Raw genomic sequence first — 26526 nt, forward strand, 5'->3', positions numbered from 1 at the left:
ATGGGTCAAAATCGGGAAAAAATTTTAACCCGAATTTTTTTAGTCATAAATTCGTTTATCAAAAACATTTTTTAGTCAAAAATTCTTTTTTTTAATTTTTTTTTTAAATTAAAAAAAATTTTCCAAAACAATTAGGGTTTTTATACCGGGAATTCCCGGTACAAATTTCCCGGGAATTTTGCCAATTTTTCACTAAATCCCGGGAATCGGTATTTTTAGTCGGCAATCCCGGAAATTAAAAACTGACGAAAATACATAGAAAACAAGTTAGAACTCTATTTTTTCACCAAAAAACAGTGAAAAGTTTTTTTACAGTTTTTTGCTTACATCTCGGCAATAATAGACCGCTTATTATTATTTATTTGGGGTTTTTCGTATGAAAATTTAAAAAGTGAATTCATTATTTATAGAATTTATTTCGTATTGAATCATTCTAATTTCTTTAAATTTCTTCTTCAAATCCATAACAAAATAGCTTCATCAATTTATTAATTGATTAAATTTTTCTTCAATTCAAATCTAGTACAAAAAGGCTTTAGACAATTTTTTCAATTAACTTTGTAAATGATTTGATTTAACAATAATTTAAGTTTGAATAAATTATCTTATTAATTAACTTTAAAATTAATTCAGTTTAAACAAAGGCTTTGGAATGAATCTAAAAAATTAAATATTAGGAATGGATTTATGGAATGAAAGGCTGACATTCTTTAATTACGAATTAAGATTTTAGTGAATTAAGCTCAAATTTTGATTAATTAATTTGAAGGTCGGATATTTAATAATTATAACACTAAGTTTTTATATGAAATTTGGCTATAATATTCCTAATTTACAGTATCATTATATATTTCGGGAATAGCCGGGTACCCTGGAATGTAGAAAAAATTTTCCCGATTCCCGGGAATCAAAAAAGGTCGGGAAATTAAAACCCTAAAAACAATTTAAAAAAAAATGTTTAAATTTTGTTTACCTAAAAATATTTAAAAAAATGTATTTTAAAGTATAATATGGTGAAGGGTATATAAGATTCGACACAGCCGAATATATAGCTCTCTTACATATTTGACTTTGGACTATAGTAAGTGAGTAATGTTTGCTGTCTTTTACATAAAAAATATAAAAATAACAAAATTAGATTTACTAACAAAATCAATTTCATTCAATTCAATTCAAATGAGTTGAAAATTAACTGCTTTTTATTTTTTCTAATTCATTTGAATTAATTAGAAATCAATTCAATTTAAAAGAATTGGAAATGAATTGCAAATCACTTTGACAAATTCATTTGAATTATAAACGAATTGCAATATATTCTACAAAATCATTTGAATTGGAAACGAATTGCAATTGATTTGACAAATTTATTTGATTTGCAATTAATTTTTACCAAATTAATTTTTTTGTGTGAAAAGAATTAAGCAAAAACTTGCTAATTCAGTGCATGAATGATTCGAGAATTAATTCAAAAATTAATGATTCATTTAAAGCTTTGCAGTAGATGCAATTTGACGCATTGATCTTATTTTCTATAAGAGGTAATATTTATGGAGCTATTAAAGTTTTTAGTTTCTTAATTTTTTAATAAACAAAGCTCAGTTTATATAGCATGTAAAAATATTTCTACTTTAAATAAATGTGCAGTTATCCGATTTTGCTAAAATTTTCAGCATTTGGTCTTTGGTGACAGAGAAAATCTCCAAAGAAAATTCAAAATAAGGGCCACCCAACTGCCTCCATCCTTGAACAAAAATTTAAATTTAAAAAAAATCGTTTCTACTTACCATATCGCATGATCCTTTTCAAATTGATATGCGGTTTTCCATAGCTTCTCAATAGGCTCCATTTTTTCAACAATTTCCACCAGTGTGGCAAACGGTGATACATCTATTTGCAGCAATTGTTCCTCAACATTAATTGCTTTTGCTTCGCGGCTCATATTCTAGAAAGAAACGTGTACAACCAATTGAATGGAATAAAAACAGTCATATAAATCATAATAAAACAAGTGGAGACGAAAACAGAAAACAAAAAACCAACAGCATTCTAAATTGCACGAAGAACAACTATAATGGAATAGATGACATTGTAGTGGGAGGCTGTGGTGACTGTACCTACCTCAATAATATCAAATAATTCATCGACAGTTTCGACACGTTCTTTAAGCTCATCCAAAGTAAGAACATCACGTGTTTCTTTAACACGGAAACCATCCATACGACGTTTTTCATATAAAATTAATTGTTCGAATTTAATACGTTTTTCACTGTTGCCATAAACAAAATGAATGAATGAATGCCAACGAAAAATGAATGAATGAAATAAAATTTAATTTAGGGTAAAGAAAGAAAAAAAAATACACACAAGTTTAATTTAGTATTGTAAAGAGGTGTTTAGTAAAGTGTTTACACTGGCAAATATTCTTACATATTTTAAATATTTATATAAAGTATTGTTGCAACATCAAATACAAACCTTTAGAATAACAATAAAATCATGTGATTTCGAATCAACCAAAATTTTGCAAAGATATGTTTTTTTTTTAATATTTTGCCAGCGTAAACACACTGCAGTTAAAATTATATATTTTAATGCTGCCTTACTCTGCCTACATTTGTGTGGTACTTACCGCAAAGCGAATTCCAAATTATCACGAACAACACTTAAGCGAGCTGCACTTAAATCCAGCACTTCTTCCAGCTCAGATGGTAAAATAAATGTACGTGTATTTAGATGTATGTCTTCATCTAAATGAAAATAAATGCGAGCATAAACGAGAAATAAAAAGTAAAAAAAAAACATAATGCATAGAGTTTAATGTTCAATTCTAAACTCTCTTGAAAATCATAAAACCACAAAAATAATTGTATAAAAATAAAAGGATTTCCCTAAGGATATTCGCAAAGTTCAAGAGGCTCAGCTATATGCATAGGTATGTAGTAAATGCGATCAAGATATAAATTTTATAATTATAAGTTTTGTACAAAGAGTATTACATCTCAGAGTTGGTTTACTTTTAATATGAAAGGTCATGATGCAAAATAGACTTTCGGTCTATAGTCGGATTAATAGTGTCGATAATTTGTTTGTTTTAAAAATCACGGTGATACATGCTCTTCTGTCCAGTTATGATTGAAAAACATAATCAACATAGAAAAAAACAAAACATACAAAACAAAAACCATTGCTTCATTGGCAATTGACAGCTGACTAAAGCAGATCAAAATAAGTAAGAGAGCTATATTCGGATGTGTGGAATCTTATATACCCTTCACCAAATTTTACTTTAAAATAAAATTTTTAAAAATTTTTAGGTAAACTAAATTTATTTTTTTTTTTCAAAATTGTTTTTTATTTTTGAAATAGTTTTTTAATTAAAAGTTTTTTCCAATTTTTTTTTAAATTCATTGAAAAAAAATTGATAAAAAAATTTTTTTTGTTGAAAAAAAATTCGCCAAAAAATAGGCCAAAAATCGAGGTTATCCCCGTTTTTTCCTTATATCTCAGCCATTTATGGACCGATGCCGCTCATGGTGAGGGGTATTACAAGTAATAATATAAAGACTACAACACTGAAAAAAGCTCGTAAACTCCGATTTAACTCGATAAAAGTAAAACTCGATAAAAGTAATATTATGTTTTAGTGACATTAAAATCGACATAGAAGAATACTGAAGATTGGGTAGTGACTAGAGATGCCAAAGAGGATTTTCGGGATTTCCTAAATCCCGAAGCCCGGGTTTGTTAATTTTAAATCCAGGGGTTTTCGGGATTTTCCAAATCCCGTTTTTCAGAAATAAATAGGGAAAATTGTCATTTTTGTGTCTCTTTTTCATTCATTTTGACATTCTTAGTTGTTAAGCTCAACTCCAGCTACAATATAGTTAATAAAGGAAATCGGTAGTTTTGGTTTTCCTTGAGTGGGGCTCTAGAAAATCGATTCTTCACCTTTTTTGTAAGTTATCTAACAAAACTCAATTGAAATCATTATTAAATGAAATTGATTTTACCTCAGATGAGGAGCTCGAACAAAATGAAAATATTTCGATTGCTAAAAGGCTAAAAGATATTATTAATAAATGTAAAAAACCCAAATAACAATAACGAAACCAAATTATAATGTAGATTTGCAACTTCCAAAAGAAATAGATTTGTATCGACGATCAAAAAGTAAAAAATCGTATAGCAGAAACTCAATCTACGGAAAAGAAAGTTTCCTCAAGAAATCATAGGTCTAAAATCAAATCCTATATATAATCCTATAGATATTTCTTGCGCATTTCGTCTTTTATCCAATAAAAAAAAATATGTATTGAAATATCATTGGATAAAAGACGAAATGCGCAAGATAGGATATGATTTTAGACCTATGGTTTCTTGAGGAAACTTTCTTTTCCGTAGATTGCGTTTCTGCTAGAATTTGATTTTAGACTTACGGTTTCTAGGGGAAAATTTCTTAGAATTTTCCGTTGAATGCGTTTATGCTATACGATTTTTCGTGAAAAAAATCGACCCGCCCTAATGTACATACCCCGGGCCGGGATTTCAGGATTCTTTACCAAATCCCGAACCGCGGGATTTTTAAAAATCATTCCCGATTAGCATCTATACTAGTGACTAATCACGAAAATGTATTCCATTCATAAGTTACAAATTTATTTGAATTTGTTTACAAAATAATAAGAAATTTCATTATTCTTCAAAAATCGTGGAATATTACAATGTTAAGGGAAAGCTTGGACATGACGAATATATCGTTGTACACGGCTTGATAGGTCTTTTTAAATAATTTTTAAAGCATTGTCTTGGAATATATACAAACAATTAGGATGGCCTTTTATTTGCAATTTTTGGATTTTCGATGATTCTAAGGTCTAAAATTGTCCTTTTCACCTAAAATCCAAATGCTGGAAATTTTAGCAAATTCGACATTAAAAATAGAATTGCTTTGGAAGGGGGGTTATTTTGTGTATTTGTAGCTAACACTAACTATTCTAAAATTTCTGATAACTAAAGCCCGAATCGGAAATCAATTTTTTAGAAGTAATATAATTCTAATTCACATTTTGTTTGAGTGAAAGTAGCATTATTTTTAAACAACACTGTGCAACAAATTGAGACTTTTTGATTGCAACAGAATAGCGACCCTATAATTCTAAAAGGACATATTTTGATTAGATACTTTTTGTAGAATAAACTTATAGCCTGGTCTGAATTTTTTTTTTTAGTGTGTGAAAGTTTTTATTTATTGATGGGAGCTTAAAAAAATGTTATAAGTTAATGTCTGAGAGAATTTTTATTCTTAGAGATATATTATGGATCATTTTTGTAGAAGATCTTAAACCTCTAGCTCCTCTCTTTAGGGGTCAATTTTACCCTTTTTTCTTTATGGTTAATTTGCAAATTTACACGCCACCTTTTAAAAAAATCATGGAGGGTCTTAATTTTGTTTAAAAATATCAGCTATATTTGCTATAAAATTCTGAATAAAAACAAAACAACGTGCTAACAGATATCTCGTAACAATAAAAAGTTACATGCATCAAATTTGGAACATATAAAAATTGACATATTTGGAGAAAACAATTTGTATGACCTCATAACTTATTTAAATACACACAAAGTTATTTTACTCTCACTCGGTATATAACGTCATAGTAGGAACTTTTCTAAGAAAAACTCAGTTTATGGAATACATTTTTCCCGTTTTAGGAATTTCGGTATTTGAAAATAAAGAATTGCAATTATAATGCCATTAATTTAAGAACATTTGGATCTATATTAGTTCCAAATTTTGTTATAATATCTTTAACCGTTAAAATATTACATTAATTCACATTTTATAATTTTATTCATGGAAAATCCGTATATTATAATTTTTTAGTTATTAAGGTAAATGACGTCCGAAAAATTCTTAAAATTATTACATTTTACTTAATTTTGGATGAGTGTAACTTTTTACAGGGACGAGATAGCTGTTAGCAAGTTGTTTTGTTATATTTGCAATTTTATCGAAAATATCAAAAGACTATTTATATTTATTTTTCTAGTATGAGAAGTGAAAAGGAGGCAGTAAAATTTAGTTCTTTGAGTTTTTCTAAAATTGTCTCATACTTAAAAAATTAAAAGTGAAAAGGAGGAAGTGTTGTTAGTTCTTCATGTTTCTCCAAAAAATGTCTCTTATTAAGAAAAATGAGAAGTGGAATGGAGGCAATATATTAAAAACTTAAAATTTCCAAGAATTTTGTGCATTTTCAGTGAAATTTTTCGGCAAAAATTTAAAAGATTTTTTTTTGATTTTCTCGACAAAAAGGGTCCCTAAATAGAGGAGTTAGAGGCTTAAGATCTCGCACTAAAATGATCCCCATAAAAATCCACAATATAACTCTGACAATAAGATTTCTCTTAGACATTAACTAACACAATTTTTTTAATATAGTAATTTTTAAAAAAATTAAAAAAAAAAAAATTTGACAAAAAAATTTGTATATTTCTATTTTAATTATACCCTACACCACCATAGTGGCGAGGGTATAATGCGTTTGTGCAGATGTTTGTAACGCCCAAAAATATTAGTCTAACACCCACCACCTTAAAGTATACCGATCGACTTAGAATCACTTTCCGAGTCGATTAAACGATGTCCGCCCGTCCGTCCGTCTGGTCGGCTGGCTGGCTGGTTGTCCATGTAAACTTTGTGCGTAGAGTACAGGTCGCAATTTTGAAGATATTTCGATGAAATTTGGTACATATTATTTTTTCGGCTCAAGGACCAAGTCTATTGAAACTGGCTGAAATCGGTCCACTATTTCACCTATCCCCATACAAATGTCCTCCCGAAATTGGACTTTATCGGTCATAAATGTTTAATTTATATATGTATTTCCACAAGTTCCACAGTTTTATATACACAAAATTCATGTCACCAAATTTTGTTACGATCGGTTAATAATTAGCCATAGCTCCCATATAGACCCGCTTCCGAAAATCACTTTAACGTGCATAAATCGCTTAAAAATGTTGGTATACACACAAAATTCAACATAGCTAACTTTCATATAGACATAAATCACACGACTTAATTTCATGGTGATCGGTCCATAATTGGTCATAGCCCCCATTGAAAATCACTCAAAAATATAAATTATTGAAATTTTAAAAGAAAAATGTTTTTGCTCTTTTACTTAGTGTAGGGTATTATATGGTCGGGCTTGACCGACCATACTTCCTTATTTGTTTTTTTTTGTCAAATTTTTTTTTAATTTTTTTAAAAATTACTATCTATATTTCCATTAAAATAGAAATATACAAATTTTTTTTGGCTATAACATTGTTTTCGTTAATAAAAGGGATATGATACTTTTTTTCCTATTGATACTTTTTTAGTATTCCAAATTATTAAACATATCGGTATAAAAATCAGCTGATGTGCATCAAAATTCAATATTTTTTAAAACCCTTCACCATTTGCTGATCGATGTGTATTATTCTTTCAACACGACAATTTGGAAAGTATCTGACAGATTTGAGTATTTTTAGTTCCATGCCATATCTGAAAGCTTCAATAAGGCTTCAGAATATATTTAATTTATATGGTCACAAATAACTATTGTAGAAATAGTAAAATTCCCAAAAATGTACTTCTAATTCGCCAACGCTCTTATTATGAACTGTATTATTTTCAAAATTAGAATAGGTAAAACAGGATATTGTGTTTTTCTCCTCTAAAAGTGAACATAGCTGCTTAACACTCTAAGCAAACAATATTTGAAACTCTTTCTAACATTATATGTATATTTATAATTCATTAAAATACTCTTATGCAACCAGACATACATAATCGATTTAATTGCTTAATAGTTTCATTTCCCAGATTGTTGCTGTTGCCATAGTTGTTGCCATGGACGAAAGTCTTTTTACTCATTGAAAAACAATTTAATTAGCTCTCTTTACAACTATTAACACTTACATTTTATTTTCCCTGAATTTCTAAAGTCTACTTAGTGAAACCATTTCTTTCCTCCTTTCACTTGTATATTTATACTTTTTTTTTCTTGTTTCTACTCCTGCAAGTAGATGAGCGAGCGCTTCAGTTTGTTTTTCAACATTTTGTTTTGTTTGTTTTTGCTCTTGTAAATGGAAAAGTTTGTTTTCTTTTTAATTCTCATTATCCTGTTTTAATCCTTATTTTTCTTACATTTTTTCATACATACATATTATTATTATTATTCTTTATTTTTTTTTTTATCTATATTTCTTTTTTTTGTTATTGCAACCTTAAGTACTTATACTACTTACTTGTTAATTTTGTGTGTGTCAGCAGGAATACAACACGTTTTGATACAACTTTTATCTCATCTTTTATGGCAAATATTTTCTCATCTCGACATTCTGCCAAATAGTTTTGCAATGCAACAACTTCTGCCGTCTCTTCCGGACGTTCACCTGCCTTCATTGACATTTCTTCTAAAGCATCACATATCCTGGTTTTATTTAGTTTATGTCCCATGTTCATACATACATGTATAGATGTTTGTTTGTATATGTGAGCATTAAAACGGATGTAACAGCGATAAGCAACGAACATAAGAAGAATCATGCAACGAGAAAGAGAGAGAGAAAGAGCGAAAAAGTTTTGTTAGTGATACATCTACAACTACAAAATAATAGATGTTTATTAGGCTGGCATTCCCAACAAATTAAATTTTTAAATCATTTTAAGATACCGTGTCTGAAAATGTTTGTCCTGGAGCCAATGGATTATCGTGTTAAAAAAAATCAGAAAAAATTTAAAAAATTACTCTCTTATCCTTTGATCCAGCTCACCAAATATTAAAACCAGGACAAACATCTCCAGAAATGGTCTTCTCAAATAAAATAAACTTTCATTTTAGTTGAGAACCTCGACACCTTAATTTGCTCCATAAAAAAAGGGGACGCCCTAATGTATGAATGTGTGTATGTTAGAGCAACAAAAACAAACACAACTAAAAAGTGTCTACATAATTAACAGGAAACGAAATAAATATGTATAAAACAAAAAAACGTTGAGAAAGGAATTATATTTTATATAAAATGTGTTAAAAATGTTTATTTTACAAAAGTGGTCGTTGTTATATGACGTATGCTGTAAATGTTTGCATAACTTGACTCTCTCTTTGGTAAAAGTAAATATTTGTTAAATTGTTAAAGACTGAAAACATTATTCTTTTTCTGTTAAATGCATTTAACAACACGTCATACAGCTGCTGCTATACATATATGTATGTATAATCGTACATATGATGAGGTCAGTGCATATCTACATACGTTTGCACAATAGCTGTTACTTTTAATGAGAATATGAGAAACTTTATTAAATCAACATTATTCAAGTTAATAGACATGTCAGCCAGTTAATGTAATGGCATGTTAATGGTAATTACAGGATAAAAGAAACTGTTTTCTTTTTTTTTGAAATTGAAATACATTCTTTTATCACGTACAGTTGTTTCAGTAAGTAGAAAGTGAGTTTTGAATGAAATGAAAATTGAGTTGAGGAAGTTGTATTCTTATAGAGTTTAGTATTTTCTTATGTGGTTTCTTAGTTTTTGAAAGTGTAACCCATTTGAAGAATTACCTTGCAGAAGTGATGCTAATTTTATCATTAATAATCTAAAATCAAAAAGTAAAATTTCATGAAAGGAACTTTTGACCGGGACCGAAAATGTTAATGAACGATGACATAATATTACAAAAAAACTTATATTAATTTTTATTTTTTTGTAATTCGCCTGATATATGAAAGTTTTAGCTTTTATTATACCCTACACCACCATAGTGGGGAGGCTATTATGCGTTTGTGCAGATTTGTGTAACGCCCAAAAATATTGGTCTAAACCCCACCTTAAAGTATACCAATCGACTTAGAATCACTTTCTGAGTCGATTAAACGATGTCCGTCTGGCTGGTTGGTTGGTTGGTTGGTTGGTTGGTTGGTTGGTTGGTTGGTTGGTTGGTTGGTTGGTTGGTTGGTTGGTTGGTTGGTTGGTTGGTTGGTTGGCTGGCTGTCCATGTAAACCTTGTGCGCAGAGTACAGGTCGCAATTTTGAAGATATTTCGATAAAATTTGGTACATATAATTTTTTCGGCCTGAGGACGAAGCCTATTGAAACTGGCTGAAATCGGTTCATTATTTCACCTAGCCCCCATACAAATGTCCTCTCGAAATTGGACTTTATCGGTCATAAATGTTTAATTTATGTATGTATCTACACAAATTTCGCACCATATAAGTTTTATATATACAAAATTCATGTCACCAAATTTTGTTACGATCGGTCCATAATTAGTCATAGCTCCCATATAGACCCGCTTCCGAAAATCACTTTAACGTGCATAAATCGCTTAAAAATGTTGGTATACTCACAAAATTCAGCATAGTAAACTATAGACATAAATCACACGACCTAATTTTATGGTGATCGGTCCATAATTGGTCATAGCTTCCATATAAGGCCCACTTCCGAAAATCACTCACGAATATAAATTATTGATATTTTAAAAGAAAAATATTTTTACTCATTTACTTGGTGTAGGGTATTATATGGTCGGACTTGACCGACAATACTTTCTTACTTGTTTTATATAAATTTATTCAAAGTATTGGTCACTGTTAGCTATGACCTTTTTCCATATTTCTGGAAACATATAATTAGATTCTGAGCGAAAAAAACTGCTCATATTTTGAGGCCAAGAATGAATCAAGCCAATATCTGATACTCTGTTCCAAAGTGAAGCGTATCCCAGAGATAACTGTCTGCATCGATCGAAACAAATAGTTCAGACGGAGCACGGTCTGGTCTACAAAGTGGGTGAGGCAAAACTTACTAACCACTTGATTTTAAAAACTTTTTTACAGGTAACTATTGCAGCATATGGCCTAGCATTGTCATGATGGAATATTACAGTTTTATGTCTGGCCGCATATTCTGGGCGTTTTTCGGTCAATGCTTGCTTCGTTGGGTTCGGTACAAGTTCCATCAGATGTTCTGGTCTAATTCAGCAGCTCATAGTAGATAGGACCCTTTTGCTTCTACTCAATACAGAGATTTACTTTGGCGCCATGGATATTCGGCTTTGGTCGCCTCGAGTTATCGTAATGGATCCATTTACGATCTCAAGTAAAAATTCGGTCTAGAAATTACCGAATTCCAGATATACAAAATCGTATTTCAAGGTCCATCGGCTTCAATTCGTGTGGTACCCAATTTACCTGCATTTGGATGAATCTTGATACTTGCAGAGGTTTTGAAATTGCTTTGAGAAGCTCCCAAAGATTTTGCAAGCTTATATTGAGTTTTAAAAAATATTAATGACGTAATGACTCCAATTCTTGGTCTCCAAATTTTTTGTCTGGCCCGGGCAATCTTTGTCTTCAATGTCAAAATCACAACTTCTGAACCACACAAACCAACTCTCGCACGTTGAATCCGATGGAACACATTTACCATAAACTTTGGGGGATGGGCTGCTACAGCGGCACTTTTTTTAAAATTAAATAAGTAAAGCAAACGTTTTTTAAATTTGTCATTCTAAATAACAAAGTGTAGAAAACCTTATCAAAAGATCAAAGGGAATCCCGAAATTCCTAAAAATTGTAGCGAAAATCCCAAAAATTTCCTACGAGGCTGGGAAAATACTTTGGAGATACATAGGGAACACATCAAGGTTTCCAAGGCTGCTTTCCGTATTCTGATCCCAGCTTTAGGATTTTAGAACATGTGGGCCAAAATTGAAATTTTGATAAAAAAAATAGGACATGTTTTTATACCAAAATATTCTCCGTAAATATACCTTACAGTAGGACATACAATTATTATATATTCTTATAGAAAGTTTTTTTTAAAAGAAAAAACAGTTAAGTCACCTTTTCGCCCAAAAAACAGCTAAAATCTACTATTTTTTAAATTTTAAATTGAATATCGTTTACAATTGGATCCATAATTAATATTGCTTTGAAATCTCTTGAATGTTAGACCTCTTTCACACTAGGCAATTTAGTTGCGCAAGTCTCTTGCCCAACAACAAAACAGCATGTAAAATTATCTTCTCCTCAACCCGACATTACCTCTGACATCTACAAACACAAGAGACTTGCGCAACTAAATTGCTTAGTGTGAAAGGGGTCTTACTATTATTTTGGTTCTCTAACTAACAAAAAAAATTTCGAGTCCATTCAGTCGAAAAGTACGCTTTACATTTTTAAAAAAGCGGACCACGGTATGGCAAAATTTTTAATCTTCAATTTTGAAATGTCTATAATTCGAAAATTAGACAAGATCCTAGCTGAGCGCTTTCCAAAATATAAAATATTAATCACGTACAAAAAATGGTACGTGTTTAAAAATTTACATGTCGAAGGTACTCTAATATGAGCACCCAGAGCGCCGCTCGTGGAGCATATGTAGGGTCCATTTTATTTTGATTCTATCCCCCCAATGTGCATTATAGGGAATGTATAATTGTGAATAAATGAGAGATATTTATGTGCTATTTAAAATTGCATTAAATTATTAAAAACAAAAACCGCAATAAATTTATAAAATTTTATTTTAAAAAAAATTTTGTGAAAATAAAATTTGTGATTTGATTTTAAAATAAAAAGCATTTTTAATTTGAGTTTTTTTTTCAAACTAGCAATTTTGAACATGAAAAATATGCAACTGCTAAAGGCAATACTGAGTATTAATACCTTTCAAATTTAAAATATTATTAAAATCATTCAGTTTGTCAAGAAATCGTTTTGAAACATATATTTCATGTTTACACAGCAAATTTTATTTAGTTTAACTATTTTCTTCGCGTTAATTGTTTGTCCGTAAATCAAAAAAATCATTTGTATCATTTGAAAATCGAATACAATTTTTTTTTAGACTATGAAATTCTATTATGATACCAAAGTTTTTGACGAATATTAATACTCAGTATTGCCGTCTATAAAAGCCTTAAATGTTATCCGATTTTGATAAAATTGTTGACATTTGGTTTTTAAATATTATAGAAAAATTTTTCCTTATATAGTGGAAACAACAGAAGCTTCCTTTTCACTTAATATAGTGCTACTAAAATGGAAATAAACAATTTTCAAAATTATTTTTTTTTTACAAAATTTTTTATTTAAAGTCTGTAGAAAATAAATAATACCCCGGTATTATATTAACTCAATAACACTTTGGGTCAGTTTTATTGAATTATATTAAATATTTTATCTGTGGTACTACACGATAATATCAAACTATTTTTTTGGAATTATTGCTGTAAATTTAAATACATATATTCGCCAAAATAAATAAATATTTATATAAGTATTTAACTCAAAATTATCTCATTCAGCTTCTCGTTGAATCAGAAGTTCATAAGTGTTATAGTTATAACAAATTGAGTGTGGGTTTCTTTTTGATTAATATACGTACACTTAATATAAATAAGCCTATCAAGTGCAATTGATCCTGGCTTGACCATACTTCAACTATCAACAGTTTTTTTTTTAATTTTTAATTATTAAAAATTTTTGCGCGAATAAACACTTAAAAAAAGTAACTTAAAGAAACAAAATTTATATAAAATATTAAATATATTGAAAAACTCCTTAAAAAAAATTAACAATTTAATGTGGTCTTGAAAATCTTCCATCAAAATAATTTTCATTCATATGAGGTTTTTATGATTTACTATTTTTAGTGTACAATACGAAATTATTGTGCATACACATAGTTGTAAATTTAATTACTTAATTAATGTAGAAATAATAAATATTTGTATGTTTTCATTAGGACTTAAATGCAAATGTTAATGATGAATAATGATATATAAACCATTTCTACTAAGCGGAAAAGATTATTTTAAAACTAATTAAAACCGTTTATAATGCAGTCTAAGTAATTTTTATATTACACCACCATAGTGGGGAGGGTATTATGCGTTTGTGCAGATGTTTGTAACGCCCAAAAATATTAGTCTAACACCCACCTTAAAGTATACCGATCGACTTAGAATCACTTTCTGAGTCGATTAAGCGATGTCCGTCCGTCCGTCTGGTCGACTGGCTGGCTGTCCATGTAAACCTTGTGCGCAGAGTACAGGTCGCAAATTTTGAAGATATTTCGATCAAATTTGGTACATATTATTTTTTCGGCTCAAGGACCAAGCCTATTGAAACTGGCTGAAATTGGTCCACTATTTCACCTAGCCCCCATACAAATGTTCTCCCGAAATTGGACTTTATCGGTCATAAATATTTAGTATCTCCACAAATTTCGCTCCAAATAATTTTTATATACACAAAATTCATGTAACCAAATTTTGTTACGATCGGTCCATAATTAGTCATAGCTCCCATATAGACCCGCTTCCGAAAATCACTTTAACGTGCATAAATCGCTTAAAAATGTTGGTAAACACACAAAATTCAACATAGTTAACTTTAATATAGACGTAAATCACACGACCTAATTTCATGGTGATCGGTTCATAATTGGGCATAGCCCCCATATAACCCCACTTCCGAAAATCACTCAAAAATATAAATTATTGAAATTTTAAAAGACAAATTTTTTTTGCTCTTTTACTTAGTGTAGGGTATTATATGGTCGGGCTTGACCGACCATACTTTCTTACTTGTTTTTTCTAATATTGTGTAAGCAGTACTAATTAACCTCTCTTCGTGAGTCAAAACCAAAGGACTGGGAGAGTCATCGCTAAAGACTGAACCTGATCGCTTCATGAACATGATCATACATGTATCAAATGTGTACGTTATACAAAGCAACTTCCTAACAGCTCTGTTGTCTGATGGCATTTCATTGGAACGCGGTTTTTGTTTTTAATAACTTATACTTATATATCTGTCAATTTTCTCTCTTACTTATTGAACATTATATTGTAAACAACAAAGTTATTTTTTGCTTCGAAAACGTCGAATTTTGAGCCAACAAAGCGTCATACGCTGGAAGTTTTGCTTTACTTCTTTAATTTGAAACGAAGAGCCGTTGAAGAACACTGATTTCTCACCAAAGGTCACGGTGAGTCTTGTTCCGTTTCCGTTTTAATGTGTCAGAGATGATTTGTGCTGTTCAAAAGTGGTGATTTTGGCACCAAAAACCAAGATCGCCCAGACCAACCAAAAAAGTTTGAAGACCAAGAATTTGAGGCATTTCTCCATGAAGTTTTTTTCAAAACTCAGCAACAGCTTGCAAAATCAATGAGAGGATTTATCCAAAACCAGGAAAATTGAATGCCATGCGAATTGAAGCCGAGAAACTTTGAAAGACGATATTGCATATCCGAAAAAAACTAGAACGCTATAAAAGAAAATAATGTTTGCACTGAATCATTTCTTGCGATGAAAAATGGATCCAGTACGATAACCCGAAGCGTAAAAGATCGTATGTGAAGCCCAGCCAACCAGCTGAATCGACATCAAAGCCAAATATACATGGCGCCAAGGTAATTATCTGTATTTGGTAGAAGTAAAAGAGCCCTATTTATTACTGGCTGCTGAAATCTGATCAGACCATCACCTGTACCGAACGCAACTAATTCGTTTGAAGCGAACATTTGCCGAAAAACGCCCAAAATATCCGGCTGCAGGATCTGTTAAGAAGTATTTTGAATGAAGTGGTTGGGAAGTTTTGCTTCACCCGCTTTATAATCCAAACCATGCCCCGTCCGACAACTATTTGTATCGATCAATGCAAAACACTCTCTCTAGGATACTCTTCACTTTGGAACAGAGTATCCGATATTGGCTTAATTCGTTATTGGCCTCAAAAGATGACCAGTTCTTTTGGCTCATTATCCATATGATGCCAGAAAGATGGGAAAAGGTCATAGCTAGCAATGGCCAATACTTTGAATTAATTTGGTCAATTCCGGCCAAAAATCTATAACTTCTTTATTTCTTCAAAAAAATGTTTGAAATTTGGTATTTGTATTAAGAATAATATAACCGATCGATCGATAAATAATTCGATGTTCAAATAAGGGTTTGGCAGGGTTATTCATGTTAATGCCTGAAATTTGGTGTACATTTAAGAAAAACACACTTGAGCCATCGCAAAAAATATTAGAAATTGCATACAGGAGTTGGCCAAATAAACATTGACGTTATAAAAGTATCGGAAAAAGTATGTAATTTTTGTAAATGGCTACAATTAGGTTTATAATTAAAAATAACATAAACGATCCATTGAAAAAATTTCGACATAGAAATACATGGTTTGGCCAAATCAGCATAGACGTAAATAACTCTCAAACTTATATAATTTTTGAAATTGACCAAAAAAATTCAAAAAAAATGTGCAAAATATAAAGGCACTGAAATTGTTCTGGAATGGCAAATAATTGCAGCTGAATTTTATAGTATTTACTCTTGATACTTTATAGATTAGACGTTATTTACACTTAACCTCTAATAGCCCCTTTTAATTTGTTCTGGCCTTTCAAACTTTTTTTAATTTAGTTTCTATAGAATTAAAACTAGTTCCTAATCACTTCACTTGTATATAAAAAGAATACGCAAAAACTCCTTAATAACTACGTGGAATGGTTAACTGCTAACTGTTTTATAAAAACATATGCGAATTTGCCAAAAAAAAACTTTAAAGAAAATAACACAGACTACTATGATTCAAAAGTAAAAAAAAAACATTTTTCTAATATTAAAATGACAAGAAAAAACCTTTGACTTTACAGCACTATAAATAACCATATAGTTACTTTATAGCCAAAATAAGTATGATACTGTATATTCTGAAGTGTTAAGAAAAATGTACCATCAAAATTTTATAAAAATTAAAAAAACAAAACCAAAAATTTTTGGCCGGAATTTACCAGCAATGTTTCCAAATAAAAGCTACAAATTTTAAAAAATCCCTCATTTTTAACATATACACCTATGTATTAACAAGGAGACAATCCGGTCCAAATGTCAGTGTATGGCAGTGGTCTTGCTGGTTAGGTTGAAGCACTAAATTGTCATTTGGCTCATTTGTACATTTGGACGGTTGTAACTACAAAATGTAAGTTATTGTCTTTAAAATTTGTACCATATAACCTTATTCACCGCAATTTTCACACAACAGTTTAGTTGCATGTATGTATGTATTTACTTACTTGTGTTTGTTTTTTTGTTTTTGCTGTAATATTTTTTTTGTTTTACTTACGCACGATTTTCATTGAGATTTACAGCCATATAAAAGTCAATGATAAAATCATAAATATTCTGTACCAACATTGCAACCGATTGCTTAACATGACGATTATCCAACATAAACAGATTCAATGGTATAAAATCACGTAAAATATATGTTTCCTCAATAATAGAGCGAAGTTTTTTCATCACATTTTCAATTGACTGAAACGATAAAGAAAAAAAAAGAGACAAAACTCAACATAAGTATTTATAGTATAAAAGCGTTAAAGTGATAAAAAAAAGAAGGTTGTGTGTGTGGTTTAAGGGAAAAAGGGATAAAAAAATTGATAATAATAAAAATAAATAAATTTATGATTATATTAAAAGTAGCAATGAGAGCGCTGAAAATTAAATGGTAGTGTGAATGTCAAAGTTTTATTTGAGACTTAACTTTTTTTCAAAGTAAAAGTTTTATGGAACTCAGGCTCGTTTGTGTAAAGTTCCACATTGTTTTAAATCTTAACAAGTCGTAAAATAATAGTTTTTTTAATAAAGAAATTGAAGAAGGATTTACAAGATAATCGTTAATTCCCAAATGTCGACCGTTAGCGTAAGGGAAAAAATATGCAGATATTTTTATACTATTCATTATGGGTGGAAAACGTCTAAACATATATGTTTATCATTCCGTTTTTAATTTCCAAAATTTTAATTTACGACCGCACAGTGGGGCATAATCAAAATTTTTTGGAAATAAATCTGGCATTTCTAAACGGCTCTTCCGATCGGGATAAAATTTGACATGGTCGCAGCCAAGTTTAAGTTATTAAAATGGGCCCTAAACATGATACAGGAGCTGCGCTATGGGGGCTCAAAATAGGGTACCTTCTACATGTAAAATTTTTAAACACGTGTATTTTTTTTTGTTTCCATCCGATTATAACAGAAATATAACACAAAGCCTAGTACTTACAAAAACATCAGAAAAATTAAAATTAACCCTATATAGCACATGGGATTGAAATGACTCCAAACTTCTAAAATCACAAACAAAATTATGATTTTAAAAGTTTGGGGTCATTTTAACCCAAACGGCACTTTGGGTTAAAGTGACCCCAAACGTTAATTTCCATTATTGTGCTGTTATTATAAATACAAAAATTTATGTCATATTTTTCTTAAGTTTCATCAAAATCGGCTCAAAAATAAATAACATTTCTATATCTTAAAACTAGAAATTCCAAATATTGAATAATTTGACTTTTGACCTACACGATTTAAGGTTTAACGTTTTCCAATTGTAGTAAAACTTTCGGAGTACATTTAGAATTATCTGGAATATAATATTCTGAATAGGTTTTACTTAAAATTACAAAAAATGGCCAAACAATTGGTTTCTCTTGAAAATTTCAAAATTTAAATCGCAGGTACGGAAAAACTATAGGAGATATATTCATAATTTTTCCACATTTTTATTCCCTATTATATTCTCAATAAATCCCAATGAGATGATTAAAAAATTGTGAAATTTGTTTAACAAAATTTTTAAAAAATTTAAAATGGAGTTTTGAAACTGCCGTTAAAAAAATTTATTTATTTTTTGGTCATACCTGCGAATAGGTTAACGGTATCCTACGAAGACAAAACTCATACACAAGTATGAGTAAGTAAAAATTAGCTTTTATTTTAATATTTATCAAAATATGTTAATTTTGTTCCTACATTTCTTGTTCTAGTTGCCTGAGACACGTTAATAGCCTGGCGAATTTTTAATAACTTTAACATTTTTGACCAATTTCTGTTTTTTATGTCTCATTAGAACGACAACTACGTACACATTTCTATTCTTTTAAACTAAATTGCAAAAAAAATTTTTTAAGTGCAAAATTTTTACAAAAACTGATAAAAATGCATTTTTTCCCCATTGCAAAGGCATCTCAAAAATTCAGAGGGCTTGCAACACATCTTAACTCCAACCGATTTACCTAAAAATTTTTCAAGATGACTTTTTTACTAATGTTCAATAAACTGGGTGGGTGAGAATGGCTAAAATCCAACTTTCGTTTATTAAGTGCCACCCTAGTGTCGCCCCTACGCCCTTCGCAATATGACCTATTTTTTTATAAACATTTCACATTTGGTCCACATGCTCTAAAATCCCAAAGCTGGGATCAAAAAACGGGAAGCAGTTTTAGAAACCTTGATTTGTTCCCTATTTATCCCCAAAGTATTTTCCCAGTCCAGAAGGAAATGTGGACCTCATGGACAAAATTGGAAAAAATACCATTTTTGGGATTTTTGCTGCAATTTTTAGGAATTGACTTTTTGACGAGTTTTTTTGCATTTTGTTATTCAGAATGACAATTTTAAAAAACGTTGAAAATTTCATTGAGTTTTGTTAATAAATAAAGATTTTATTACATATTACATATTTATTGAGATTATAAAACTAAAATTTGAAAGTTTTATTTAAAATTGTCATTCTAAATAACAATGTATAAAAAAACTTGTCAAAAGGCCAAATTGATTTTCGCGATTCCTAAAAATTAGAGCAAAAATCCCAAAAATGGTATTTTTTAAAATTTTACTCATCGGATGGGAAACAAAAAAATTGCACGTGTTTAAACGTGTAGGGTCCATTTTAATAAGTTAAAATCTAATACTCCTTACCTACACCCATGTCAAATTGTATCCTGATCGGATAAGCCGTTTAGAAATGCCAGATTTATTTCCAAAAAATTTTGAATTCTGCCCCACTGTGGACCGTGTAAAGCACTTTGGATATTTATAGGAAGCAGTTCGACTTAGCGATATCTGTCATCCGAAGCCCCTAGATAACTAGGACTAAGGTTCCTAATAGGCAGAAAATTCCCGGGAATATTAACTCAGTGAAGTACAATTAGACCCAGTTACCAATTATTTACAACGTCTTGGAGGAGTTAATATCATTCTGCCTAGAATGATAATGAATGATATGAAAAATTACCAACGGAGTGACAATATAATATATACAATTACCACTTATGAACTTAGCACTTTAGCATATCACAGTAAAACAACGAGAAAAAACGAAATAATTTTAAACTGTGTACTACAAACTGTATAGTTTTACTTGAACAGTTTTGTAATAAAATCCTAATTTCTATAAAAACTGGAGTGCTTTACACACTAAGCAAACGATAAGGTATGAGAACTACTCCATTTCCAATTATATTTCAGAATTTTCCAATTGTATTTCTGTAATTTCAGAAATACAAATAAAACAAATAAGAAAGTATGGTCGGTCAAGCCCAACCATATAATACCCTACACTAAGTAAAAGAGCAAAAACATTTTTCTTTTAAAATTTCAATAATTTATATTTTTGAGTGATTTTCGGAAGTGGGCCTTATATGAGGGCTATGACCAATTATGGACCGATCACAATGAAATTATGTCATGTGATTTATGTCTCTACGAAAGTTTACTATGTTGAATTTTGTGAGCATACCAACATTTTTAAGCGATTTATGCACGTTAAAGTGATTTTCGGAAGCAGGTCTATATGGGAGCTATGACTAATCATGGACCGATCGTAACAAAATTTGTGTGACATGAATTTTGTATACATAAAACTTATTTGGAGCGCAATTTGTGGAGATACATGTATAAATTAAACATTTATGACCGATAAAGTCCAATTTCGGAAGGACATTTGTATGGGGGCTAGGTTAAATAATGGACCGATTTCAGCCATTTTCAATGGAGTAGGTACCTTGGCCGAAAAAATAATATGTACCAAATTTGATCGAAATATATTCAAAATTGCGACCTGAACTCTGCGCACAAGGTTTACATGGACAGCCAGCCAGCCAGCCAACCAGACGGACATTGTTTAATCGACTCAGAAAGTGATTCTAAGTCGATCGGTATACTTTAAGGTGGGTGTTAGACTAATATTTTTGGGCGTTCCAAATATCTGCACAAACGCATAATACCCTCCCCACTATGGTGGAGTAAGGTATAAAAATTTTAAATACAAATGGAAATTTCTGAAATAGAATTAGAAAATTTTTAAGTATAAACTAAAAATTCTGAAATACAAATAGAAAATTTTGAAATTCAAATGGAAATTTCTGAAATACAAGTGACAAATTCTAAAACACAATCAGGAAATTCTGAAATACAAATGGGAAATTCTGAATTATAATTGGAATATTCTGAAGTATAATTAGAAATTTCTGAAATTTAATCAGAAACTTCTGAAATACAGTACGAAATGGTGTAGAGCTGTTCCCTGCCACCCAGAAAAGCGTTACTACCTAAATGAACCCCATTAAATTTGTAAAATTCCTTTTAAGTACCTACCATATTTTAATCACATGTTAACTTGTAATTCCTAATATGAATAAAGCATTTGTTTATTGAAGTATTTTAATTTATATACAAGTTAACGATGATGATTTATTTAATTTTAAGTTGTTTTCCATTTAACAATTTTCATATTATTATGTATTATGAATTTAATAATGCCGCATCCGTCTTTTGAGTAATTTTTGATTTATAATTAAATTCAATGTTAATTCTATGCATCATTGAACATAATGAAATTGAAATTAAATAATTAAACATATTTTATGCTTCAGGATCTATGCACTTGTAGTAAAATATTGTACATATTTTGTAAAATGTATTCAGCGAAAATGTTGTTGGTGTAAGTGTACATGAGTTGTAAACGTAGACTGACGTCAACTAGCTACAACAGTAGAGACTAGAGAAGAGAAATAAAATAATATCTGAGAAATCAAAGTGACAGCAAAACGAAAATTATATTAATATTGCATTGAAAACATTATTTAATAAAAATTAGTCATTTCATTTCATTTATTTTACTTGTTACATTTTTGATTAATTAAAATTCTGCTTAAATATTTTACTCAAATTCCTGGTAATTTAGATTTCACTGTAAATTTATTTGCTAATAATATTTATACACAAAAAAAATGTATTTACATTTCAAACCCACTCTAATACATTAATAAACTTACACATTGTACACTTAGACAAATTCAAATTTGTTCACTGAATAACGAACTCAACTGACATCCCGCTGAGTGTGGCTTAAACTGTCAGTCAGTCGTTCAGTTTTACATACAGTTTTTTATTATTGTAATTGCTGTTGCTATTTAAAATTTAACTAATTTAGTATTTGCGACAGCGATTTCAAACGAAATATTTATATTTCATTATGTTTTTTTCTGTTTCTTTTCATATTGGAAACATAATTAACAGTTGATTAAAAAGTCATTTAAATTTTACAAAAATAAAAAAAATTAAATAGAAATTATGACTAAATTCTATTTATTAATAAATATAAATAAATAAAATGTATTTTAAATGAAATTTATTTTCAATTATAATTATGATTTTTGCGCTCTAATACTCTCAATTATTTATATTGGTTTTGAAATTGAAAAGTAACAAATAACAAAAAAAAATCCAATTTGTTCCACTGTGTGACAGAGATTAAAAGCAACAATTTACTTACCATTAAGTCCGGTAAAATATGTTGGGTAAAAATCTTTTCCACAATCGGTTGTATTCGATTCGACAATAATGGATAATAGTATTTGTAAATAGGCAGCAAATAAACTATGGGACCACGCCAATTATTCTCCACTATTTTTTGTATTTTGTCATATAGCAGTACAATATCAGGATGATTTTCATTTATGCAATGTAAATAACCGTAGGTATCTGGATCTATAAAGATATATTTTTATTGTTATATCAATTCCTAGTTATGTAAAATTTATTACTTACCATTTGACATAACATATTCCAGTCGCGGTATTTCATAGCCTACTCTTAAAATCCTTTTGAAAATGCCAATAAATAACTCTGGTAGACTGCCTATGTAGGGAAAGGCATGGAATTTACCACTGTTTCTTGAAAGGAATGTACTTAGATGGTCGACGTCTAGGGCAGGCTGTAAATACAATGATTTTATATTCATTTAAAATATTTAATTGTAATGTTTCTAATCTATTGCAGTTGTATCCAACATTAATTCTTACGAATAACGAATCTCCAATCAGCCAGAAATTAAATTGTTTATTAAATATGTAGAAAAAACGATATTGCAAAGAAAATCCCTTAAACCGATAAGTCACTGACACATTAATGTTAATTGAAATGCCAAAAGAAATCGCTGAACTTAGTTCAACAAGCCTTTTCGTAACGAACTTTGAGGTATTCGTCACATTTCGTGAAACGTTATGAAGGTCGCAGAGCGAAAAGCAGTCGGAAATATTTCAGTGATCCGAATTACCGAGGAGTGCAAGTATAACAACTTCATAGTTATATGACATTGGCCTTCTATGGTTCTGAATATTGAAATCGCACAATAAAAATAATTTAACTGCTTGCACAACTCTCAGGAATCTTCTATGTACAATTAGTAGATATCAACTAACAAATTCATAAAAATATATTGGGTGTATGACTAAAAATGTAGGACTTACAATAGATGGCGTACCTTTTGGTACATATCTGTCATTTATTCTCACTCTCAGTTATTCAACATTATAGTGTAAACACCAATTTATTTTTGCTTCGAAATTGGAATCATTACTCCATGATGATTGATGTAAAAGTCAACACGTCTCCTGGGGCAGATGCATACCAGCGCTAGGTCCATTACCTAAACATTTTACCACTTCATACCATTCCGGCATATTTCCTGTATGCTGGAGGTTTGCTAATGCCAATTCCTAAAAAAAGAGAGGCTATCACCCTGAAAATTACTATCCAATACCAATTTATTATGCACTTTCCAAAGTTATGGAAGGTATGGTAAACTACCATAGGTTTAAATATTTGGAGTCTTGCAATTTACTTAACGATTGCCAGTATGGCTTCCGCAGATGACGACCTACAGGAGACTTGTCAGCCTTTCTATTGGTATTAAATTCTCTCGATTTATAACGCGCTTTCTCAGATCAAGCGTTCTTTCACCTACTCTATTTCTTATTTTTCTAAAGGACCTTTTACGTTAAACTTCCAACCCTATTTATTCTTTTGCAGATGATAGCAACATTTTCCATTCATATTAATTCAATTGCAGACCAAGTCTTTCGAAGATTTGGGCAATGAGGCAAAATAAGATTCCCTTAAAGCTACGTTTCCGCATACACCGAAATCGGCACCGAAAGCGAAATTCCATACATTTGCACCGAAAAAAAGTACGTTTCAGAAATCGGCAACGAAACGACAGTAACCTAAAACCTGCCATTTGGGTCCGGAACGAAAACAACTTCAAGTAGGTTGTTTTCAATGCTATAGGAACGAAATTATTTTAATTATTTTTTATTTCAAATTTAAAGAAAATCAAAATGATTAAAAAAAATAAATTTTCTTTATTGGAAGAGGAAAAACTAATAGATTTTGTCAAAAAAAATTAAATTCTATTTAAGGTGCGACATCCAAAATTAAAAAAATAATTTCGTTTCTGTTTTGTGCCGCAACGCACCCAACTGAAACGAAAACAATTCAGAAACGAGACGGTGACGAACACCAAGCTGGAAATCCAGCTTAATTGGGACCTACTGACAATCTCAGTGACAAGATTCAGTGTTGCATGTTAAAACAAAAACGAACGACAGACCATGTCGCTTCATCTGTATTTATGAATGGTGTAAATATTGTGGAATCAGTCGCTTTTGATCTTCTGGAAACGGTGTAGGAATAACTTCACTTCATTTGCTTTCCGCACCTATATCCGACCGAAAATGGAATACAACCCCCATGTACGGGTCGGTGCTTCAAAGTATTGGGTATTCAACTCTATTGATTCGCTGGAGCACCGTCGTAATTTGGGCTGCGTTTCACTGTTCCATCGGTAATTAGGAAACTTAGGAAACTTGTTCCTATGTAGTACACGTTTTTCATCAAGAATACATCCCTTTGTGGTCGATTGATCAGGGGGCCGCGCAACACGTATGTGGAACAAGCTTCCTGCTGAAGTGTTTCCTGTCATTTTCAATGTAGGAAAGTTCAAATTGAATGTCTACAAACTCTACTCCTTCTTTCCTTCGTCCAATAACCTATTTTCCTAGTTCCAACAGAATGCTTTGCATGAGTAGGAGCAATCCACCGAGTGCTGGTCCAAGAAGAAAAAATACGATTTTGAATGTCCGAAATGATGTTCGAACGGTTTAAAAAAAATAATTTTTGCACCGAATCATTAATTGCGAAGAAAAATGGATCCACTACGATAGCCGGGCAACTAGCCGAATTGACACCAAATATCCACGGCGCTAATGTAATGCTCTGTATTTGGTGGGACCAAAATAGTCCTATCTATTATGAGCTGCTGAAATTTGGCCAGACCATCACAGGGAACCTGTACCGAATACAACTGATTCATTTAGAGTGAGCATTGGCCGACAAGCGACCAGAATATGTGGTCAGACATGAAACTGTAATATTTCATCATGACAACACTCGGCCACATGTTGCAGTACCTCTTAAAAACTATTTAGAATAAAGTGGTTGGAAAATGTTTCCTCACCCAGTCCAACCCTTGCCCCTCCGGCTACTATTTGTATTTTGGCTCGGAATTACAGAAAAATTACAAAAGGTCATAGCTAACAATGACCAATAATTTGAATAAATTTATATTGTACAAATGTTTCAAAAAACAAGCTAAAAAATTAACGCATTTTGAAGTTATACACCCAATAGTTAAACTAATTAACGTATTTTTTGAGTGGCTGCTGGTCCGGTTATTTTGTTTTACTTTTGTGATAACCTTCTGTGAGAACAAAGCTATTAACCGTTGTAATAACTAAACTTACCGTCTCCACCAACACCACAGTGGGCCTTTTATAGAATGGATTAGCATCATCTTCCTGTTCTTCATATATGGGTGGTATTGTGTGTTCGGCTGGTATATCTTCTCTCGTGGGATTATCAAAATGGGTGCCAATAACCGACACAATAAGAGTCATTAGAGGGCGCCTCTTTAATTTGGGATCATGCATATTATATTTAACAATATCATTGCCATCCTAATAAAACAAAAAAACATAAAACTTAATAAATTCCATTCCATACCTGCTCAACACAACAACATCATCATCATCCTGTCAATTTACCAAATAATCCTCCAAAGTCTTATACAAGTACGATAAACTTCTGGTGATTAAGGTTTCCAAATGGTGTGACATCAAAGCATGTACACAACGAAAAAGTATGGCTGCACGTCCACCATAGCCACCACGCATTGGTATTAAATCCTTCCAAGTTTTACGCATTACATCCATCATATCAGCACAACGTGGAATCCAATCATTCAATAACAACTACAAATT

General features: G+C 30.7%; 1 protein-coding gene across 1 annotated transcript in view; it reads right to left on the reverse strand.

The window, feature by feature from the left end:
* Dnah3 (dynein heavy chain 3, axonemal) overlaps window positions 1-26526 on the reverse strand; it is a 219818-nt gene that overhangs the window by 149698 nt on the left and 43594 nt on the right. Inside the window, exons 13-21 of the mRNA XM_065504697.1 lie at window positions 26311-26517; window positions 26011-26223; window positions 22976-23141; window positions 22701-22915; window positions 17205-17395; window positions 8299-8483; window positions 2630-2747; window positions 2119-2266; window positions 1785-1942 (exon numbers count right to left, since the gene is read on the reverse strand). Coding sequence (XP_065360769.1) covers window positions 1785-1942; window positions 2119-2266; window positions 2630-2747; window positions 8299-8483; window positions 17205-17395; window positions 22701-22915; window positions 22976-23141; window positions 26011-26223; window positions 26311-26517 — 1601 coding nt within the window. The remainder of the gene's footprint in view (window positions 1-1784; window positions 1943-2118; window positions 2267-2629; window positions 2748-8298; window positions 8484-17204; window positions 17396-22700; window positions 22916-22975; window positions 23142-26010; window positions 26224-26310; window positions 26518-26526) is intronic.

Source organism: Calliphora vicina, chromosome 3, assembly GCF_958450345.1.
Source record: "Calliphora vicina chromosome 3, idCalVici1.1, whole genome shotgun sequence".
Lineage (NCBI taxonomy): Eukaryota > Metazoa > Arthropoda > Insecta > Diptera > Calliphoridae > Calliphora > Calliphora vicina.